The 21,960-nt window shown below is 30.5% G+C and overlaps 1 protein-coding gene across 1 annotated transcript; it reads right to left on the bottom strand.

Annotated features, from left to right (window-relative positions):
• Nucleotides 1–10,665: 10,665 nt before the first annotated feature.
• LOC108691725 (tumor protein D52) lies at nucleotides 10,666–14,921 on the bottom strand. Its single transcript, XM_018199591.1, has 5 exons — nucleotides 14,341–14,921; nucleotides 12,976–13,106; nucleotides 12,768–12,916; nucleotides 11,611–11,773; nucleotides 10,666–11,322 (listed from the first exon to the last, which is right to left on the bottom strand). Exons 1-5 carry the CDS (start codon nucleotides 14,783–14,785, stop codon nucleotides 11,185–11,187), a joined length of 1,026 nt encoding a protein of 341 aa, XP_018055080.1. The 5' UTR covers nucleotides 14,786–14,921; the 3' UTR covers nucleotides 10,666–11,184.
• Between the last annotated feature and the right edge of the window lie 7,039 nt (nucleotides 14,922–21,960).

Genomic DNA, 21,960 nt, shown 5'->3' with positions numbered 1-21,960 from the left:
ATATATATATATATACATTACAATTATATATACACTTATTATTAATATTATAATATTATATGAATCTTTTATTGTTCAGGCAAGTACCTTCTCTACTTAGTAATAAGTTTGAATATTACTGCTAAAATGCATCGCTTTAACGAAGTTAAGTTTTTTTTTTCGAACAATATTGAATACGAATTCCGTATTTTTATTCCTTTATTCGAGATTGTGGAGATAAATATAAAAATAATTTGTCCAAAGTTTCAATACAATGCATACTAAATCTTCAAAATCATACTTTTTTATGGAAAAAATATGTTGTATTTAGAAAACTTTTTACAAAACTAATAATTACATATATGTTTATTGATAAAAATATTAAATGAAGATTTAGAATATAAATTACTATTGATTTACATCGCGAAAAACTTTTAAGACGATTAAATTATTTCAGTATAATTACACAACATTAATAAAACTAAGATATAACTATTCATTAAAAATTTAGTCAATTGTTATTTTCGTGAAAAATTAATAATCTCTGAATCATCGATTCTTGAAAAAAATCATCGGTGAAGAATTAATTCGTAGATATTAAAATGAATCTTCATTGATATATTACATTGTTAGTATCCTACAATACTCATACATTATGATATTCACTGCCATTGTCAGCACTAAACCTATCAATCTTCGATAAAAATAATAAACAATTGAGGGAATGAGCGGAATAAAGATCTAATTACAAAATCTTCATATTAATAGAAATTAAAATAACTTGCTACTTTATTTTATTATACATAAATGGATACAATATTAAATAAATTTATGTAATGTCTTTAAGAAATTACATGTTAGAAATCTTCTCTATTACGATCAATATTATATGAAAAAGCCGGAAAAAGAGTCTAAGTAGAATTATGCCTTTATTCCGTTCATCCGTACAATTAGTGAAGTAATTAATTAACAAGCCACAATCCTAACAATGTAATATATCAATGCGATTCTTTCGGCTACGATCTCGAAAGCTGCAATAATGTTTTACTCATGATATAATATACTCATTTCGGCGAGTGTGACGACCGAGGGAAAATCCCTGCGAACACCCTGTACATTGTTAGAAATGTTCTTAAATTTTATTAACTTTTAAGTTACACAATTTGAATTTAATTTCATGACATTACATTAAATTTAATTTTATAACTAAATTGTATTTATAACTAAAATGTATATTTGTGTACATAAAATTTAATGTATTTTTCATAAAATTTTATTAAAAGTACATTAAATTTAATGTACTCGTTCATTTCATTTAAATAACTATTGTAATTTAATTTTAAGTTAAATCATTCATTACTTTTAATTTCGTTCATAACCATGAGCTTCATTTACATGTAAAGAAAGCTTGTGGTTACATTGTTAAAAATGTAATCATGTAGTTATGAACGAAATTAAAAGTAATGAATTAAAAGTAATGATTTAACTGAAAATTAAGTTACAGTAGTTACTTAAATAAAACGTATACATTAAATTTTATGTACATGTACACATAATGTCATGAAATTAAGTTCAAATTGTGTAACTTAAAAGTTAATGAAATTTAATAACATTTCTAACAGTAAATGCACTGTTAGAAATATAAACACGATTTTCCTTTATATGTAAATGAAGCTCGTGATTATGAATGAAATTAAAAATAATGAATGATTTAACTGAATTTAAGTTACAATACTGAAATGCAATGAACGTGTACATTAAATTTATGAAATTTAATGTACTTTTAATAAAATTTTATGAAAAGTACATTAATACATAAATTTTCATGAAAAATACATTGAATTTTATGTTTATGTACACAAATATACTTTTTAATTATAAATACATTAAATTTAATGTAATGTCATGAAATTAAGTTCAAATCGTGTAACTTAAAAGTTAAAATTTAAGAACATTTCTAACAGTGTATGCATTGTTAGAAATGTAAACACTTCTTCCTTTATATGTAAATGAAGCTCGTGGTTATGAATGAAATTGAAAGTAATGAACTGAATTTAAGTTACAGTACTGAAATGCAATGAACGTGTACATTAAATTTATGAAATTTAATGTACTTCTAATAAAATTTTATGAAAAGTACATTAAATTTCATAAATTTTCATGAAAAATACATTGAATTTTATGTACATGTACACAAATATACTTTTTAGTTATAAATACATTAAATTTAATATAATGTCATGAAATTAAATTCAAACTTTGTTTGTAACTTAAAAGTTAATAAAATTTAAGAACATTTCTAACAGTGTACATTTCTAACAATGTAGACGCGTGCTACATTTTCTGAGGGTCCGCGACCCCGTACATCATGGAGGTCAGAGTTTCCGAAGGGTCCCCTCGGGCTATCGCGAGAGGTTCGCCTGGTAATTACACGTTGCGTCGATATTGCGTTACGTGCGTGCTCATCGCGTATGCGCAATTGCGCACGACGCTCATCGCGGCTATGCTCGCGTCGTATCGGGCAAGTAGCGAATAAATTCCTCACTAATAATATGTCGATAATTTTCGGCCCCCCTCTGTCGATGATTCGTTATCGGGATAATTAATTGCACGGCCGCTGCGTAAAAATGAGGCGGTTCACGAGAGGTGTACTTAAAAAAGATGCGACGCATTCGATTCTTATCAATGACCTGATTTCAATTGCAGATTTGTTTTTTTTAATTATCTTTCTCCGGAGAGAGTCACGTATAAAAATAACGTATGCCCGTTTACATGAAATTAAAAATCGGAATTTTGCGAGGGATCTGTGTTCTCTCTAAACTCTCTAGAGTGAATCCAAAAGGGTTATAAGATTTCACTCTGAAGAATTTTATTTAGAGTTCAGGTTTATGCTTCGAGAGATAATATTCGTTTGGATAAGAATTGAGAGCATTTAAAGAATAAAAAATTGGAAAGTTTCAGTCTCGCGTGACTTCCCAGTCGCGGTCGCCTCCCTCGCCGATCCCTTGCCGATTCGTCCAATTTGCGTAATTAGTCACGTATGTGTAATTACATAATTGAGATTGTAATTACATATTCTTCCGCTGACACTGATACTCAAACGACGACGCAAGCGGCAAATGATATTAGAAAACACATCGTCAGGTATGATCAATTAATCATTTATTAATCAAACTATCGAACGATATCGTTCTATTTTTAGCTATAAATGACTTCATGACAAAACGCGATGTAAAACGCAAAATCAATATAAACGATACTATATTTGTTGTATTTTGTGCAATTATAGACAATTCGTCAGAAAGAGAAGGAGAAGAAATATGAAGAATTAATGCTCGTTATTCGTTAATTAAAACAATATACCGTTATAAGTTATAATTATAGTTAGATCTAATTTCAATGATTTTGCCGTGTCGATCATATCTCGCCTCCTTTCGTGTTTTACTATTCTAATTAAAAATAAGAAAGAAACTTTAAAAAGGAAAAAAATTAAAGACTCGTAAACTTTTTCCTTCTAGAAATTATAAATTGTAAAATTTTACTTTTGAAGAAACTTTGCAATTTATTCTATACTATTTTTAATTGCCGTGCATACAAAATATATTTAAAAGGTAAAAGTTAAAAGTTGTAGATCTTTTTCGTGAAATATTTTGAAAGAAAATTTGTGAAAGCGATTACTTTGTCTGAAAGTAATGACTACAATTTGTTCTATTAATTTTAATTATTTTTAATTGCTAGACAAAGTAAATTTGATCTCTAAGTAAATAACTTAATTAAAGGATCAGGTAAAGTAGCACATTGGACCGTTGTAGAAAAGAGGATCGGGGACAGAGGAGGGGGTAGGGGAGGAAGGAAGAGGGAGGGGAGATTCGCTCGGTTTGTAGGACACCTCGATATAAGGGCGTTATTACGGCGTTACTGTACCTCATCATGTCCAGGGTACTTAAAGATCGCGATGAAGAGATCGACCTTATAAGGGGTGTTTAAAGTCACCGCGGCTTTCACCAATCTTGTCGAATCAGATTGCGACCCGCCCTAATCCCGCTTCTAATCAACTGCACGCGGCGAATTGACCGCGTGATCGATCCCTCGATCTCGCGATCGCGAAAGGAAAGCGGCGTCGTTGCAATGACTTGTAAGCGCGTCTTCGAAGGTTAATGAGCCCAAAGAAATCAGAGATCTTTTCTCGACTCTCAGGAATTTCTGACTCCTCGAAATCACGAAAGTTTATAGACCATTAAATTTATAAATATAATATACTTTATATCTCTTCTTTTTCTTTTATTTTTTTATTTTCATCACTTTTACGCTTTTTTTTTTAATTGCTTCAAACAGCTTATTTTTAATTAAAAAAAAAAAAATGTTTGAATTATGTTTAATTGGAATGTTTTCGTTATTGAAACTTAATGATTTACAATAGATTTTACTGTTAGCCTAGGTGACTATCGAAGAGTTGCGCACATGAAGCTTGTTAACCTTCTGAAGGTAAGACGGAGGTGTGGCACACCCCGTCTTACAACAATGATCTCCATAGATGGAAGATTGCGCGGAAAGAGCAACGCAAAGGTCGCCATGAATCGCGTGACGCAAATGCAAAAGAAAACGAGTTATTGATAGAACAATCGTAGGTGGTGATCTTACCAGTTTTTTAATTTTCGAGGATAACAAAGATCCAAAATTATATATCATATCTAAATACAACGAAAAATTTAGCTTTTGTATTTCGCGAAAAGAAATTTCTTTCCAAAAAAAAGTAACAATGATCCAAAATCATTGCTAATAATTTTCTCTTTTATTAACGAACATATATTTTTCCTCTCCTCCATAAAAATCCTCTCCTATATTAAAACTCGTTTAAGAATTTCGCCATGAAATTGACGATAATTAAAAAACAAATGTGTCATAAAAATATCTCTTCCTCTTTCTGTTATTTTAAGCGCAATATTAAAGTAATAGTATTTATTTCCTGGCAATGTGTCGAAATAGCCGCTTCGTCGATCACGATTACGTAAGAGAATACTCATCAGAGTCTATATGGATTCTCGATTCTCCTCTTTATTCGAGAATCCACGAGATCATCAAGATATTTCCCTACGTTTGAGACACACGTGTTTAAATTTAATGTTACTTTCTTCTCAGCCTATACTTTGCCTAGCATGTATGTAAAAAAAAAAGCTAATCCTAGAAATAACGTGGCGGCTGTACAACCCGTTAAGGATACGAATCCGAATCCCGAGGTTACCATGGTAACGAGAATGTAAATGTAGAAGGCGTCCTTTTTTTCTATCCATTTCTTTTTAATGCGATGCAAGAATACTCACAAAGCGGTCGAAGGCCGCGCGACGAAAAAATATAGATTAATTTCCGACAAAGAGCGATAAACGCGCGCACTTAGCTAAAATGTGGCTGTTTGATCTTCGTCTCAATCGTGAATCAAAATTACAGACGAAGAGTTCCATTTAGCTGTAAATGCGCGCGAAAAATGCAAACCTTTGCACTGCGAAGAAGTTGATGGAATATATTATATATTATATATAGGGTGACCACATGCTAATGAGAAATATTTCAACGACAAATTTTTGGAAATACTTTGAAATACTATTTCTGTTCTGTAATAATTTAATCTCTAACTATAATTAAAGCACTCTAAATAAAATAAAATTCTAATATATAAATAATGTTTTTGATATTTAAATTGACGACGCTTATTTGAAAATTTTTATATAAAAACTGTATATTAAGACTTTAATGTAAAATAATTAATAATAATAGGAGATATATATATATATATATTTTTTTTTTAAACAATACGCTCCATTATTTTAATTCGTGAAGATCGATTCGTCTTATGTGCTGTCTTAAAATCGGCTTTAAATTCGAAAAATCTATCGTTGAGATAATTCTCGGTAATGCGGAGACATCCTGTATGCGCGTCGGCCTACCCAGTACAAAAGCAGATCGTTATGATATTTTATTATATCACAGATTATTGTGTTATGTGAATAATTACATTTTATGTTGTTAACGCAAAGTCGTAATATATATATATATATATAGATATATATATAAATATAATACATGTTTCTCTCTCTATACGTAAAGATATGCAAATATAAATGATTTTATATATATATATGTATATGTATACACATTAGCAACGTACTGAATGTGCGTTATGTCGATATCTTTTCACAGTTGTATCGCTCTTTCCTTCCTCAATTTTCTTTCAAATACCCACGTATAAGGCTCGTTTTGAAACTTTATATAAGGCCCCACCCGTTGTGTTTTATAGTTTAGCAATAACACGATTGTTCAAGTTTCTCTTCTAATTCCAGCAATCATCGAGTGATCTACGGGACGATCTACACGATTTATATTGACAGTAAATTGCTGAGTGCAATATGTGTACAGTGAACGAAATCTTCGTCTAACTTATCGTGTCAATGAGAATATTTAAGTAATATAGCTGTTAAAGAAAATGACATTTAATAATAAAACTTCCGCGCAAAAACTCTCTGGAGTCGTTGGAGAGTCGAACGAATGAAAAGTGGCGCCGATAATTATGAGACACTGTGTATAATTGCGCGTGGAATTGCAGGCGATTCGAGGCACGGTCGTTCGTTTCTCTAACTTATGGATTAATTATGAATTAATTAATGACCCACGCGCGCGACTTTGGTATATAATCGCTCTCTATTCTTGTTAGTTTATCTTTTAACATCTTATAGAGAAATGGCGAAAAAATTCTGAAACATCCTACATGAGGAAGAAAAAGACACCCTGTATTGTCCTTTGGATACTCTTCGCTATTGCTCACGAGTATACAATGGTTGAAATAGTTTTGAATGGCGGACCAGCTGGCATAGCAATTTAGAGATTTAGACGCGAAGACGAAGAAATGTACCTATTATTTTTGTACTTAGTTTTAATAAAGGTTTATATGCTTTTTTATAAAAAAAACAAAAAAAAAACAAAAAAAGAGAGAGAGAGACGCTTGAATGTTTAATCGATTGCATTCAAAATGTCTTCAGCTTTTCTTTCTTAAATAATTAAGAAACAACGAATATCAATATTTATAAAGCATTTATCATTGAATTTTCATGGGCAAATATCTGATTAAATTTTTAGAACAATCAAAAGATGAAACCTTCTTTAGTGAGAAATTTTTCTTATAATAAATTTTTATGAATGAACGAGTGAATCAATTAAATTGATTAAATAATGGCTAGATATAATACATAAATTTCGATTTATTAAGGAATAGAAAGATTCTAATGAAAATTTTTCTCAGAATTTGTACACGAATTAAAACACGTCAGAAATACTGAGAAAGTCTTAAAATTGTTACATGAATTCTTAAATATTCTAAGATTGGAACTTTTTTAGATTTTACAATTAGATTTCATTAGAAATTATAGAATGAGAAAGCTTGGAATATTTTAGAATTGATACATATGAAGAATTCTAAGAAAAAATGTAAACTTTTCTGGCATTTCTAAAAAATGCTTCAAATAAAAAATCAGAGAAATTGAACAAACATAATACATAAATTTTAATTTAATAAGAAATTTCCTGAACAAAATTTTTCTTAAAATTTTTACACGAATTAAAATACTTTAGAAATACTGAGAAAATCTACATCTGTTCTTAGAATTTTTCATACAAATGAATTCTGAAATATTCTAAGACTTCTCAGTCTATAATTTCCGAAAAAATATCTTCAACTTTTTCAGACTTTATATAATAAGATTTCATCAGACATTATTAAACAAGAAATCTTAACATTTCAGAATTCACATATTTATATGAAGAATTCTAGAAAAAATAAATTTCTAGAATTTCTAAACATTTCTAAAAAGTGCTTTTAAAAATTTGCAATACAAAATGACAAATTTTCCAAAAAGTTTTAAATTATTCCAAAATTCTAAAAATTTTCATAAAATTCACCAGAATCCATCTAGAATCTCGAGAGTGCTTTTAGAGTACTTTGTGATTTCACTATATAATTCAGTGATTTAAGTCGATTGATAACAATCAATCTGGGAGATGCAATTTCACCATTATGTTCCTCGAGCAATAAACGACTATATCAATAATTAGCATAATAATAACCAAATTGACTCACTGAACTGTATCAACTGCATCATCGCCGAGATTTCCTGAACTGGCTCGTCCTCTCCTGGAATGGATTGTCCATTATCGTCCCTCTGAAGTCCGTTCTTCTCGGGATACGACTCGAAGAAATGGCACTGTTACATCGCGCATGTTGATTAATTAACAATCCAATTTTGCACTTCCAAGAACCTTCGAACACGATTCGTAATGTAATCATTTTTCTTCGACGACCGTGAAACGCGAGAAACGCAACAACCGCCAACCACCATTTCGCGTAATGGCGGACCGCTGATGGCACCACCTAACGGCGACAGATTCAAATGCAACCAATAATTTCTTGTTTAATGTAAAATTTGAAATAATTCGACACGAAAAACGGTCGAAATATTGAATTTCTTATAGAACCAATTATTACAGAACGATGTACTTATCTGGCTATTAGCCGAGCTTTTGTTGTTGCACTTCTTCGGAAGGAAAGCTTCGGAAGGAAACGCGCGAAACAGAAAGTTCCATCGAAAGAAGAAAAGCGTTTCCGTCAACGAAATTCGCGTACGTAATATTTCGTGAATTGCATGAATCCAATAAGTACTTCACGAGAGACAACCTAAGCGACAATTTTTCGCGCGTAAGAATTACATTTAAACGGTGATGATCGCAAGAAATGCGGAGCGATTAGAACCGCGATCCATCGCGATACGTTATACTGTCACTGAAGTTGGCTGCAGGGCGAAGCGATTATCGAGATATCGAAAAACTCACAGTGGCCCATCGCATCGATTAATCTAACTGGAACTAAAATTTGAAATTATATATTGTACATGGAAAGAATGATCTTGCTGAAATAAAGCTAAATGCAAATCTGAAAATAATTTTGCTGGATGCATTAAAATAATTATGTCGGAAACTCAAGCATGATGCGCTATAGAAGTTTGTGTGCTCGATGCTGCAAAAAATTTTGATATTTTAACAATCAACTTGAATCATGGAATGCCAGGAATATAACTGAAAAATAAATTAATAGCAATAATTAGCTCCAAAATATTTACACTGAAAAAGACTTATTTATTGTATCTTAATATATATTTCTTTCAACAGTAAACATTTACAATAAATAAATATCTACTAAGTAAAAATACGATAAACTGAATTAATAGTTCTTGCACATATATGTTTACATTTAGTAAATATTTATTTAAAAATATTCAAATATTTATTAAAATTTAATTTTTTTTTTCAATATAACTTGTAACATCAACGCATCAAGTATCAAATATTGCAATGAAATTATGATTTGAAACTTAATTTATTGTTGTTTACTAATTTAATTACTAAAAAGAATCGCGTAATATATTGAATATTGGAAAATTTGAGGCTTACAATATAAAACTTTAAATTTAAATAAATAAAGATAAGGCTAACATATAATAGAGGCTAAATCTTAGTGCCTAATAATTTTAGATGTAAATTAATTTCAAATACATTATTAGACATCAAGATCTAATTTTTCCTTTCCTATTTATTATCTATTTTAAATTTATATTATTGTTTTAAATTTCATTTGGATTGTCAAGAAAGTTTTTTGCGCGGTAGGTAAGATATTTGCGGCTTTTAGCATTTCGTAAAATAATTTATTTATTAATATGAACAAGGAGTTATGCAATAGATATTATCGATGAACCATGGCCTATTATCATTAATAATAATCAATCATTGTTGTCGCAACTCACGAGACTTCCGCAGATTGTAAATTATTATTGCGTATTAATGTTATTGCGTATTAATGTTAACAATAATACACGAACCATGCTTCGTCGATAATCTATCCGTAAAGCTAGAATACAAAATATCTCTTAATTTCGTTTATTTGCGAATCCTTTTAGATTATTCGCGTACTTAAAAAGTATCCATTTGTGAAATATATCGAGAATCACGAAGAATTTTCTCTCAGTCTAATATACAGAATGAGCAGAAAGTAGAATTGTTAAACATCTCCAATGAAAAAGAATTCTTATTTTAAGGATATCTATTCTGCTTTCGGTGACTCATTCTGTGTAATTGCCGATAAAATCATTCGCAGTGCATGGAAAATCGTTCTTCATTTACATTATCGCGATGTAATTTCATCATTTTATAACAAGCTTCATTATGATTCTTTATATAATAATCTTTCTGTTACTTCAATACAATTTTCTGTATCGTTAGAAATATAATAGAAAAAATAAAGCTAGTGATGTATTTCTTGAGACTTAGATTTGCCTTTTGGCAGATTGAATGACTCGCATTAATTAAATTTGCGTAGTAGGTGAAAAGTTCAGTATACAGTGTAAAATATTGTCAATGGACGGGTCATTCTTTATAAATCGTTGAAGATTTGCTTTGGCAGCTCTATCAGGTTGATTCAGGACACCGGTAATATGCAATGAAACTCCGAGTGTCAAAAATTATGAATATTTGAAGAAATAAGTGCGATTATCAGTGTAAACTTAAATTGATTTAATATAATCAAATATAATTGTTCTAACACACTGAAAGAAAAAAAATTATTAACAATTATACATCGTGCAATGAAAATTATAGCAGAATCATAATTTCTTTTTATTATCAATTGCAAAATTAAGTTCCTCTCGCGGCACACATAAATAAGCAGCTCTCATTCGAGCCCAAATATATTTTATTGTATCTACAAATCACAATTATAAAAAAAAAATTCCAAAATGCATTTCATTGTTTGGAAAACACAGATCGTCTTGAGTAGCCGTTCTTTAGTATCAAATATAAAAATCACGTGGGGGACACTTTGCGTAGAGAATATCCTGATAGTGGCCCGAAGAAAGGCGATCCTGCGAGGGGAAAGGCGTAGAAATGGCGTGCAAGAAAAATATATTTTTTTATTGAATAGAGAATAGGATAGTACTTGTGCTCGCGGCCGAAGTCTCGATTGAGCGAAATATCGAAGGACTCAAATCGAATCCGACATGCACGAATACGCCATTTGGCCCGCTAAAGCGATTGCAATAGACGAACGCAGTAATAGTATAGCGCGGTATCAATATTTTGTATCGCGCGGAAGAAACGCGCGGATTTCGAGCTCTAAGAGAGCATTTTATCCTCAGGAATGGTCGGGCTGGTAGCTGACGGAGCCGCGGACGCGCGTCTCATTGCCTCGGACTCTCGGAGTGCTTCATCGAAGCTCTGCGTCGAGCCGGACCTTGAAGGCACGACTTTCGTCTGGGAAAAGAAGAAAAAAATCCTTGAATAAACACATCAAAGAAATTTTAATATTTTATAAATTAGTAATTCCAAAGAACACAAATTCACAACATATAATACAATTTAAGCTATTTTATTTGATTCGTTTATTTATTAATCTGTGTTCATTTGTGGCATGAAAAATTAAAAATTTGACGTACGCGTTTAAAATCTAAAAAATTAGTATAAAATAGTTAATTTGAAAGACTAACTTAATACAAATAGATATTTAGTAATCTGATATTAATCTGATTTAGTTGTAATTGCCTTGATATTCTCGCAGGCAGATCCAACTCTTTCTTCCAGTGACCGGAAGCTGTCGGAATTACGCATCTGGCCCAGTTTCATAGTAATGCCACTACCAAAGCCACCTAGAATACTCGTCGTCTTCTCAGCTGTAGACTTGAGTACAGATTCTGTCTTTTGGTATCTGAAATGACAGAAAATTAAAACGGTAAAAATCTGATTCTCAAAGTGATTATTATCATCTATGAAAATTGTGTGAATGAATTTTTAATCAGCATGAAGCTTTCATATATTAAATAAAGTGTTTGCTGTAATTTTTGTTAAATTTTGTTTCTGTTTTAAGCGAATGTAGTAGCGTCAATAATTAAAATTGCGAAATTAAAATACCAACAAATATAGATTGTTTCTAAAACAAATTTGCCAAATTTTATATTCGTTTTGAACACGAATATGTCAACAAAGTTTAATTTAAATATTTGAAAGGCTCTCTCTCTCTCTCTCTCTCTCTCTCTCTCTCTCTCTCTCTCTCTCTCTCTCTCTCTCTCTGTGTGTGTGTGTGTGTGTGTGTGTGTGTGTGTGTGTGCGCGCGCGCGCGCGCGCGTGTATTAATATAATGCAAAATATTCATAAAACGTGGATCGCGAAGAAAGGAAAATGGGACATTTTGTGCGTACTTACAAATTGTTCGCGGAGATTGTCCTGGTTAAGCGACTGAATGTCTCGCCGACGTTTTGATAACTGAATGAGAACCCAACCAAAAGTAAAAAAAAAAAAATCAATGCTTCTACGTGTATTTGAAGAGTAGAAGTGGAGTATCAACAACACAAAAAGGAATAATAACCGGAGTCACTTCGTAGAAATGAAAACGAAAAAACGAGAAATAAAAAAGAATAAACTTAGTAAAAAAATAGGAGATTTGGAAATCTATTCGCGCATATCTCGAAGATTGTTAATTATTTGATTAACATATAATAAAGTATTTCATAAGTTTAAAGATATTCTGTGAGTCTGTTATAATTTGTGTCCACTTCTCCTTTATACATAAAATATGGCAGAATGCATAGAGTACATATAGAGTATGTATAGAGTATGTATAGAGTATATGTACAGAATACATGTACACACGGATTGCAAAGAAACAGCATGCAAAGAAAACAAATTAACAGTAGGATACGTACACGTGACTTTCTTTAACGTTCTTGAGTCCCTGATTAACATCATCAGTGAGCTCCTTCCAGACACTAATGCCAAGCTTCCTTTTCAAATCCTGCGAAACTTTAATCTTGTTGGCGAGAACGTGTCTCAAAGTCTGTATTTCTTCTTCAACCTGAAATTGATTTTCATTATTGTCTATCCTCGGGATTTTCCTGGGTCTCGAAAATCTACCTTTGCTAATTGAGCGCTCCATTCAGCCTTTTGCTCTTCTTGCTCCTCTAAGGAGAGTCCTTGAAGCTCGTTCGCCATGGTATCCGATGATGGCGACAGAGAGCCGGCCGAGTGGAGCGAAGCATCTTCTCCTGGAACAAAAGGGAAGGAAGGAAATTAATCGTGAGACATACGGTACCATGACGGTCACGCTGACTACTCGGAGGATTACTTTTCTCGCAAGCTAGGTTGCAATTTAATACAGATTATTATATTACATATGAAAGATGACGTTTATACACACACACACACACACACACACACACACACACACACACACACACACACACACACACATTCTACTCACATTATAATCATTCTCTGTACATAAAACAAGTAATATTACATTATCAAAGTTAAATTAAAAATAAAAATAAGGCTCATTACAAATTGAAATAAGAAATTAAAACTAAATATATATAAATAACATCAAAAAATACCTTAACTACACCAAGAAAAAATATATATCCTAAATTTCAATAAATATTTATTTGAATAGTACCAACTAAATATTTATTAAATATAAAAATATATTTATTTGACACAAAAAACATTAACTTGATTTAACAATCACTTTTTTTTATTAAGTAAATATTAATTTATTGTAAGTAAATGTTTAGTTGGCACTATTCAAATAAATATTTATTAAAATTTAGGCTATTTTTTTTAGTTTACACAATTCATAGAAAAAAAATTTATCTGATTATTGCGTTTTTTATCTGTACTAAATATGAAAAAATAGAAATGTAATCAACTGTAATTTATCAACTGTAATTTATTCTCAGCAAGTGATTGTAACTTTCAGCGAACGATTTCGATTGTTTCGCTGATTGCAAAGGAATGCGTGAAGTTCTGCAGTTTCAGCAGAGCGAAACATCGCCCTAGAAAAATTAAAAGTATGTTCCACATCGCTGTACTCGATAGCGATTTCATGATCCTTTTTCGTATACTTTCACACGTTGAAAAGAAATGAATAGAGAAGTGCTAGACGTAACCGCAAAATTTCTCACGTGAAAGTACATAATTATTATATTAGAAATTAAATAAAAAATCTCTATGCACAAATTTAAGCATTTATAAATTCATGAAAATTTTTTAATAGCTTGATACCAATATTTTTAAGACTTAAACATTATTATCAAATGAGTTGAACTTGATAACCTCTCTGATTAATTTAAAAAAATAACATTCCCCTTACTATTTATAATGAATAATTTTACAATCGCTCTAATTTCCATTAGAAATTCAGCAAAGTCCGTAACAAGTTTTTCTTTAGTGTAAATTACGAGTATAAAAGTAACGAAGCGATTTCTCTCTTCTCAGCACCTTTTATCAACTCGAGGAACTTCTTATAGTTCTGGCTATTACTGATCTTAGCGAGATAAGGTTTGGAGAAGTCCTGGAAGATCACTCGGATCGTTCGCTTCTTCTTTTTCTTGCAACCGTCATGTAACTCTTCCTGCAGAAACTCCGTCTCGACAGACAGGTTGCCGTCGTCCACAACAATCTCGTCTATCTCACCGTTAGAGTCACGCCAGCAGTGAACCACTAACTCATCCACTTCCTCATCGCCCAGTTCGTCTATGTCATCAAAGCTCGGCGTCGTTGTCAACTTTGAGTAATATGCATCTTCCTCGTATTCCAGCGAGTCAAACTCGCGTTCATTCTCGCTTGGGCAATTTTCTTCGTTGTGTTCCTGACAGACTTTTCCGCACGATTGGATAATTCTTGGATTTACAGATTGTTCAAGGTTCTCCATGTTATTTTTCATGGTTTTCCTCTAGGAGATATGAAAACTTATCCCAAAATTTGATTCCAAAATCTTGTTTCAAGAATATATATTTCATAAAAGTTTATTCAAGAAGATAAGCTTCAAAATAGAGTATTTATCTTCTGATCCTGATATCTATTGATCTTCGTGGTCTTTTTAAAAGGAGCTTCTCTTTTGAATTCTCCAAAATCTTAACTTAAAAAGAATATGAGTCAGAAGGTTTGTTGACTAAATGCTTCAGAATAAAAATAATAATTAATGGATCTAAAGATCTACGAATTAGAAACAACTGTTACAAAATGTTTCAGAAAGAAGATCCAGAAGAAAATTTTTGAACGGAAAAAAATTATCAATTAATATTTGAAGCATCTATAAGTTTAATATCATCATCTTGCTCTTCATAGCTTCTTTTAATTTTTATTCATTAGCAACTCAATTCAATATCTTATTCTTTTTTTCAAAATCGCGCTTAAAAAATTTACTTCAAAATTGTACTGTAAAATCATTCGCATATTGCACATATTGATTACAATGGCGTTGATTACAATGAAATTTCAATGCAACTCAGAATTAAAGATAAATAAGTAACATACAGTTATATATAAACTAGAGTTAAAAATTGTATAATTGAGAATTAAAAATTATAGAGAAATGTTTCAAAAATTGAAAGATTTGCTATTTCATCACAATGAATTTTTTATTACATATAATCACATTTCACTAAGAACTAAAAATATTTATCACATGCAAATCATGCAGAATTCAAAAGCAGCAAGTTAAAAGTTTGCGCGATCAATTTTCCTTCCAACGGGATCGATTTTCAGATCTACGTCGCGATGCATGATTTAATGACTATGTAATCCATGCATTCGTGATGGTTCACAGAACACGACCATGTGCACTAACGTGTGCACAGTGCACACACGACTAACAGCTGTGTCCTCAGAACGACAACGATAATGCCGATTGTAAAGACGCCACCACATAACTCCACGTTTAAGAGAAATCGAAACGGTATTCTTGCTCTACCTTACAGGTAGACAACAAGGAGTGAGCGGATGAGAGGAAGGGACAGGAAAAGAGGGAGAACAAGAGGAAAGGAAAGGAGGGAACGAACGGATAACCTTGGTTCTTCATCGAGAAATAGAACTTGATGTGATTTTATGGATTAAAAATTCGCAATAAAAAATAGGGAGTTGTCAAATTCCTTATCCTAAAAATTCTATAAATTTTTTCCTGATGCTTTCAATAATATTTAAAAATTTTTTATATTTTATTTTTCGTCCTAATTTGCAAACCGTCAAATATTTTATTGAGGATACAACTTAACATAGCAATGTAGATTATCATTAATGTTGCTGACACTACTTGCATTTAATTTTAAGTTAAGTTTATATAATACAATAATTATTGTTCGATTTTAGTTTCTCTATAATGTATAATTTGTGTGCAATTGTACCGAGCGAGATTTGTTTGAAACTTAACACGCTAATTAAGAGATTCCCGCTAATTGTTGCTAATAATTGTGCCCAATCTGTTCTCTACAGGGTGTCTTAAAAGTGTCTCGAGAAGAAATACTTCTGATATTCGTGATTTAATCATTTTGCTGTGTTCCGTTGATTTTATTTAAGTTACTATGGCAGGCATAAAACAGAAAAAGTAGGCTAAAGATGGTCTTAAAGAGAAAGAGAGAAAAGACTGAAACTAGGCCCGATTCAGCGTCCTGATTGGTTCATCGACCTTCTTGGTAAAGTGCTCTGCTTGTTTTTGCGATCGTTGATGAAAACGCGGAAGCGTAACAAAGATGTATAATAAAAGTTCTTGGAACTTCACGGAAACCTTCGGCAAACCGGTTTATTGATTCGACTCGACGGCAGATTCTCTATACTAACTTACAATGGCATGTTTATCGCTAAGAATGGCTAAAAGTCTGAATCGCATTGAATTTAAATATTAAATTGAAATAGAGAAAAATATAAGATTCTTGAGAAATTGATTAGACATTTTAGGATCAATTTGTCGAACATTTAATAGAAAATTCTCTCTTTTAATATACTTTCAATTAAACTTCCTGTGTAGTATATTTACTTAATTTCTCATTATTTTAAGCTAGAAAAGTTTTAAATAAACTTCTCACTATTACTTACTATTTATTTACTTTTATTCATTCATCTTCATCTTTAAGAATGTATTAAAAAATTATCTTTTAACAAAATGAAGATAATTATAGAAAAATATATTTACTACTAAAATTATATTTTTCTATATAGTATTTGAAAGCAATAAAAAAACAGGCAGCGATTGAAAATTTAGATTAAAAATTATTTCAATAATAGACATTTTTTTTTAATAATTAGAATAAAATAAGACAATTTTCATTTAAACAATAAAACTATATAACTAAATATAAATATGAAATATTTCATATTTGAAATATTTCATACGTATATAATATTCATTTACATACGGAAAATAAATTAATAAATTAAGTAGGAAAATTAATTTATTTTATACAGGGTGTTTCAAAATTCGCGCCCGCGAAGTACAAGACGTGATACTTTATGTTAAAACAAACTTTTTCCTTTAATAAAATTGCGTAAATAATCCGATAAGTAGTTTTTGCAAGAAAGCAGGTTGAAATTAACAACTCGCACAGAAACTTATAGCAACATTGCTGCAACATTTCAATGTTGCATATTGCAATACAATGTTGCAGAAATATTGCGAAGACTTCTTTTTGCAATATTACTTCAGCAATTGTTGCAGCAGTATTTAAAATATTTTCAGCAAGAGACACAAATTGACACAAGAGCCATCCTGTTCTTGTTAAAAAAATCAGTAAGAAACAAAGACAAGAATGACTCTTGTCACTGTGTCGATTTGTGCCTCTGCTAGAAAGTTCATTTTGAGTGTTAAGACTTGTATTAATTTGTGAATAATCCAGTAAAGAAAGGACCTGGACATAATGGAAGAATAGAAATTAATGATTACGTATACACGACACTCTTAATCGAGTTTCATAACATCTGTAGTTATGAAACTGATCAATCTTATAACTATATTCCTCTGAAAGATGAAATGAATGGTTAGTTTCTAATTACGAATATTATTAAACCCGACTAATGTTCACTTCTAAATATAAATTAATTTTAATCTCAGTTCAATTTATCTTCTCTTTTTCTAATTAAAGATTAGAAAAAGACGAAAAGTAAGTTGAACCGCGATTAAAGTTAATCTACATTAGTGGAAACGGGGATAAAGTAAATGTAGTCAATGTCTATAATTTATAGGAATTGTACCTATAATTTATAGACATAAAACAATTAGAAGTAAGGATTAAATATAATGCATAATGGACAATAATAAGATATAAAATGTATAATATAAAAAATTAGAAATAGGAGTTAATTGTAACATGAATACAAATAAAACATGACTTCATAATTAATTATCTTTATATTTTATAGGTGTGTTCCGATATATACTACCAGTACTGAAAATTTATAGTTCACATTACGTATACTGTATCTTCAGTGTATATCAGAATACGCCTATAAAATATAAAAACATAATTAATTATGAAGTCATATTTTATTTGTATTCATTGTATGTTACAATTAACTCCTACTTCTATTTTTTTATATTTAAATTTATATAGTACAAAATCTTATAATAAATACTGCAGTAACGTTGTATGCAGCACAATGTTGCTGCATTATTATGCAATTTCTGCAATAATATTGCAAGTATTCCTCCTGTTACTAAGTAAATATTACTGTGCGCAAAACTTAATATTGCATATATATTATATTGTAATATTGCTGCAACATTACGTATCAATATTTTTAAAACGGACATTTTTACGTTGCTGCAATGTTGCTGAAATATTGCAGCAATATTTCGCAATATTTTTGCAATGTTGCTGCAATATTTTTGTATTGTATGGGAAATAAACACAAAAACTATTTATCGGATTTTGCAATTTTGTTAAAAAAAAATTGTTTTATCATAAAATATCACGTCTTGTACTTCGCGGGCGCAAGTTTTGAAACACCCTATATAAAATAAATTAATTAAGAAGAAAAAGCCAAGACATCATAATTGTGTCCTCTTCAAGTGTGAATATCCAATATATAAAAGCATTCCAATAAAATAAAATAGGATTGTCAACAGTAAAAAGTTATGTCGAAACGTCTGTAACCTTATTTATGTATTTTTTAAATATATGACAATTATTTTCACAAAAACCATCTAGTGCGTGCTTTCATGACTTTTTCTTCTTAATTTATTTGTTAAATATTGGAGCCTTTGAATAATTAACTCTGTATAAATTTCCAAATTCTGTAACTTTTTGCAGAAACTCTGCCTGATACATTCTCAATATCCTTCCTCGTAGACTATCAGCTTTCAAAAATTATCAAATAATATGCATATATTCCATTTGAAGTTTAGAAAACCTACTTTTAATATATAAGGTTTCGTATAATCTTAATTAAAAATATAATCAACAATAAACACGGATTGAGTTGATTCAATTCTTTCAGCGAAGTAAGTAAAGAACGAAGTGTGTAGAGAGTTGACCTTCGTCAGTGCAGCTGCACCCGCATTACAGTTATCTACAATTCGTGTCAATTGCTTCCTACACATTTTTTTTCTCCCTATTTCTGTAAAAATCTCATAAAAATTATCATACAGAATTTTTATGACAATATTACAATTAGTGATATTTTATTTTATTTGTCAGCGGTTATCAATTTTATCCCAAGCAACAAAATATAATCAAAGTATAATCAATATGTAAATTAAATATTAAATATTAATTTTAACTGTTTAAGTAAAAAATAAATATTTAAAATTTGACATATTTGAAAACACTATTTAATGAACGCTAAAAAAATATTTGGTAAAACATTTATAACGTTTAACATTTTTTACTAATTTGAAATATCATTTTTTACTTGAGATATTTATATTCACATCATATAAAAACGTATCAACTAATGTTTTTTAAATATTCATTAAATAGACTGCTTGTATTTATATACCGCATTTTACCAAAAAGTTCGGGGAAAAATCCGTTATTATTGAAGTAGCTCCGTTATCCATTTTACGATAAAAACCTTCGCTTCAAGTATGAGATGTTAATGAGTGCAACACAAAAAAATACAAATACAATACAGACTCAGGAATTTGTGGCGAGTCGCCGGTCGCACACATCCGTAAACACATTATACACGCATACAGAAGAATGGATAAGACTTCACAAGGTCGTTGCTGGAAACGTCAAGATAGTGGCACATAACCGTAGGTTAGAATTCGATCAGTCGAATTTTGGTTACTGCCATCCTTGATCTAACTTTTATCAGCTAATTCTCGAACAAAAGATTAACAACGTGTCTCGCTTTGATCATAAAACAGCGTACACAAAAATTCTTCGATCCCACATATGAGTGGGTGACAAAAATGATGATCTCACCTGTTGGTATGTTGCTCATTTCGATGATCTTGCGGCGCGCAGTTGAAGGAAGATGATGATTTTCGTCGACTGTACGAAAAAGATCGGCGTATCTCAGAGTCACAAATCGGTTCCCCAGGAAGCGAAAAGTAACATACGTTCTTCGATACCGTGGAAAGATCGATCGGTTCCGTTCTGACGGTGAACTGGCTGAGCGCCGGCGGCCATATTGAAAACGCGCCTGTCAGTGGCGGCGCGTGGCGGCGTCCGGTAAAATCACGGATGATTCGGCGCGAAAAAATTTGATATTATCTAATAAAGGTAACTCAAATGAAGCTAAAAATTTATATCTTATAGGCCTTCTACACTGTTAGAAATTTAGAACTTTACATGTAAATGAAACTCGTGGTTATGAACGAAATTAAAAGTAATGAATGATTTAACTGAAAATTAAGTTACAAATTAAGTTACTTAAATGAAATGAACGTTACATTAAATTTCAAAAATTTTCTTGAAAAATATATTAAATTTTATGTACACGTACATAAATATACTTTTTAGTTAATTACATTAAATATGTCATGAAATTAAATTCAAATTGTATAACTTAAAAGTAATAAAATTTGAGAACATTAGCCATAAATCAGAAGTCAGAAGTTAAAAATTGAAGACTGCGATTAGTCAATTTTTAGCTTCTATAATGGTTTATTGTAGAAGATTATTGTTAAATTGGAAATGATAAAAACATAAAATTTATATAAATCTAAGATTTTATATGTATGACATACTCAAAAATTTTTATTTTTTAATTTAAAATATGGAAGGAATGTAAATAAGAATTATTAATTCTATCTTGTACAAAATTTAAAATATATATGATAATTATATAAATATAATATTAGCAATTAAAATATTTGATTTCCTTTTTGTAATTTGTTTTAATTAGCAAATTATTAATTTTTACGTGAAAACTTCAATGGTTTGACACGAAGAGATTTGATAAATAATAATAGCAGCCTAATAAATGTAGCTATAATAAATAAAATAAACATTAAAATTTATATTCATCTCATTGTCATATATAAAAATATAAAAATATAAATTTTATACAAATCAAAGATTTTACATATAACACATATTATTAATAAATTTTATGTTTATATTTTATTATCTAGTAATTAAAATTTAAAATATCAATTCTCTGCTCTATAAAAATTACAATTTATAATGATATATCAGCTAGTGATTAAAAAATTTCTGGCTTTCTTTTTTTCATTTCCTTCTGCAATTAATAAATGAATTCTTTTGAAAAAATCGGGTTGCTCAGCTTTTAAAACTGCGGAGTAGATAAGAGCTCTTTTTTAATAACATTTATTTCTAATATGGCTATTATCTATGTACAGTTACACAGTTGGCATGATCTATGCAACGCAAAAACACAACGAGTTTCCTACAAACTATGTGCGCGATTTTTAACTATAAGATCCTTACAGGTGATTCGGGTGATTATCACCGCACAGAATATGATCATATCATCGACGTATAAATCATTCGCATCACCGTTCCCTTATGGAAGCATAGAAATCCTATCATGTGTTTCAGATATGTGCATTCATATACTATATATGTGTGTGTGTGTGTGTGTGTGTGTGTGTGTGTGTGTGTGTGTGTGTGTGTGTGCGTGCGCGCGCGTGTGTGTGCGTGTGTGTGCGTGTGTGTG

This window comes from Atta colombica, unplaced genomic scaffold (assembly GCF_001594045.1).
Source record: "Atta colombica isolate Treedump-2 unplaced genomic scaffold, Acol1.0 scaffold51, whole genome shotgun sequence".
Taxonomy (NCBI): domain Eukaryota; kingdom Metazoa; phylum Arthropoda; class Insecta; order Hymenoptera; family Formicidae; genus Atta; species Atta colombica.
Note: the sequence above shows the minus strand (reverse complement) of the source record. Positions and strands in the feature narration are given on the sequence as shown.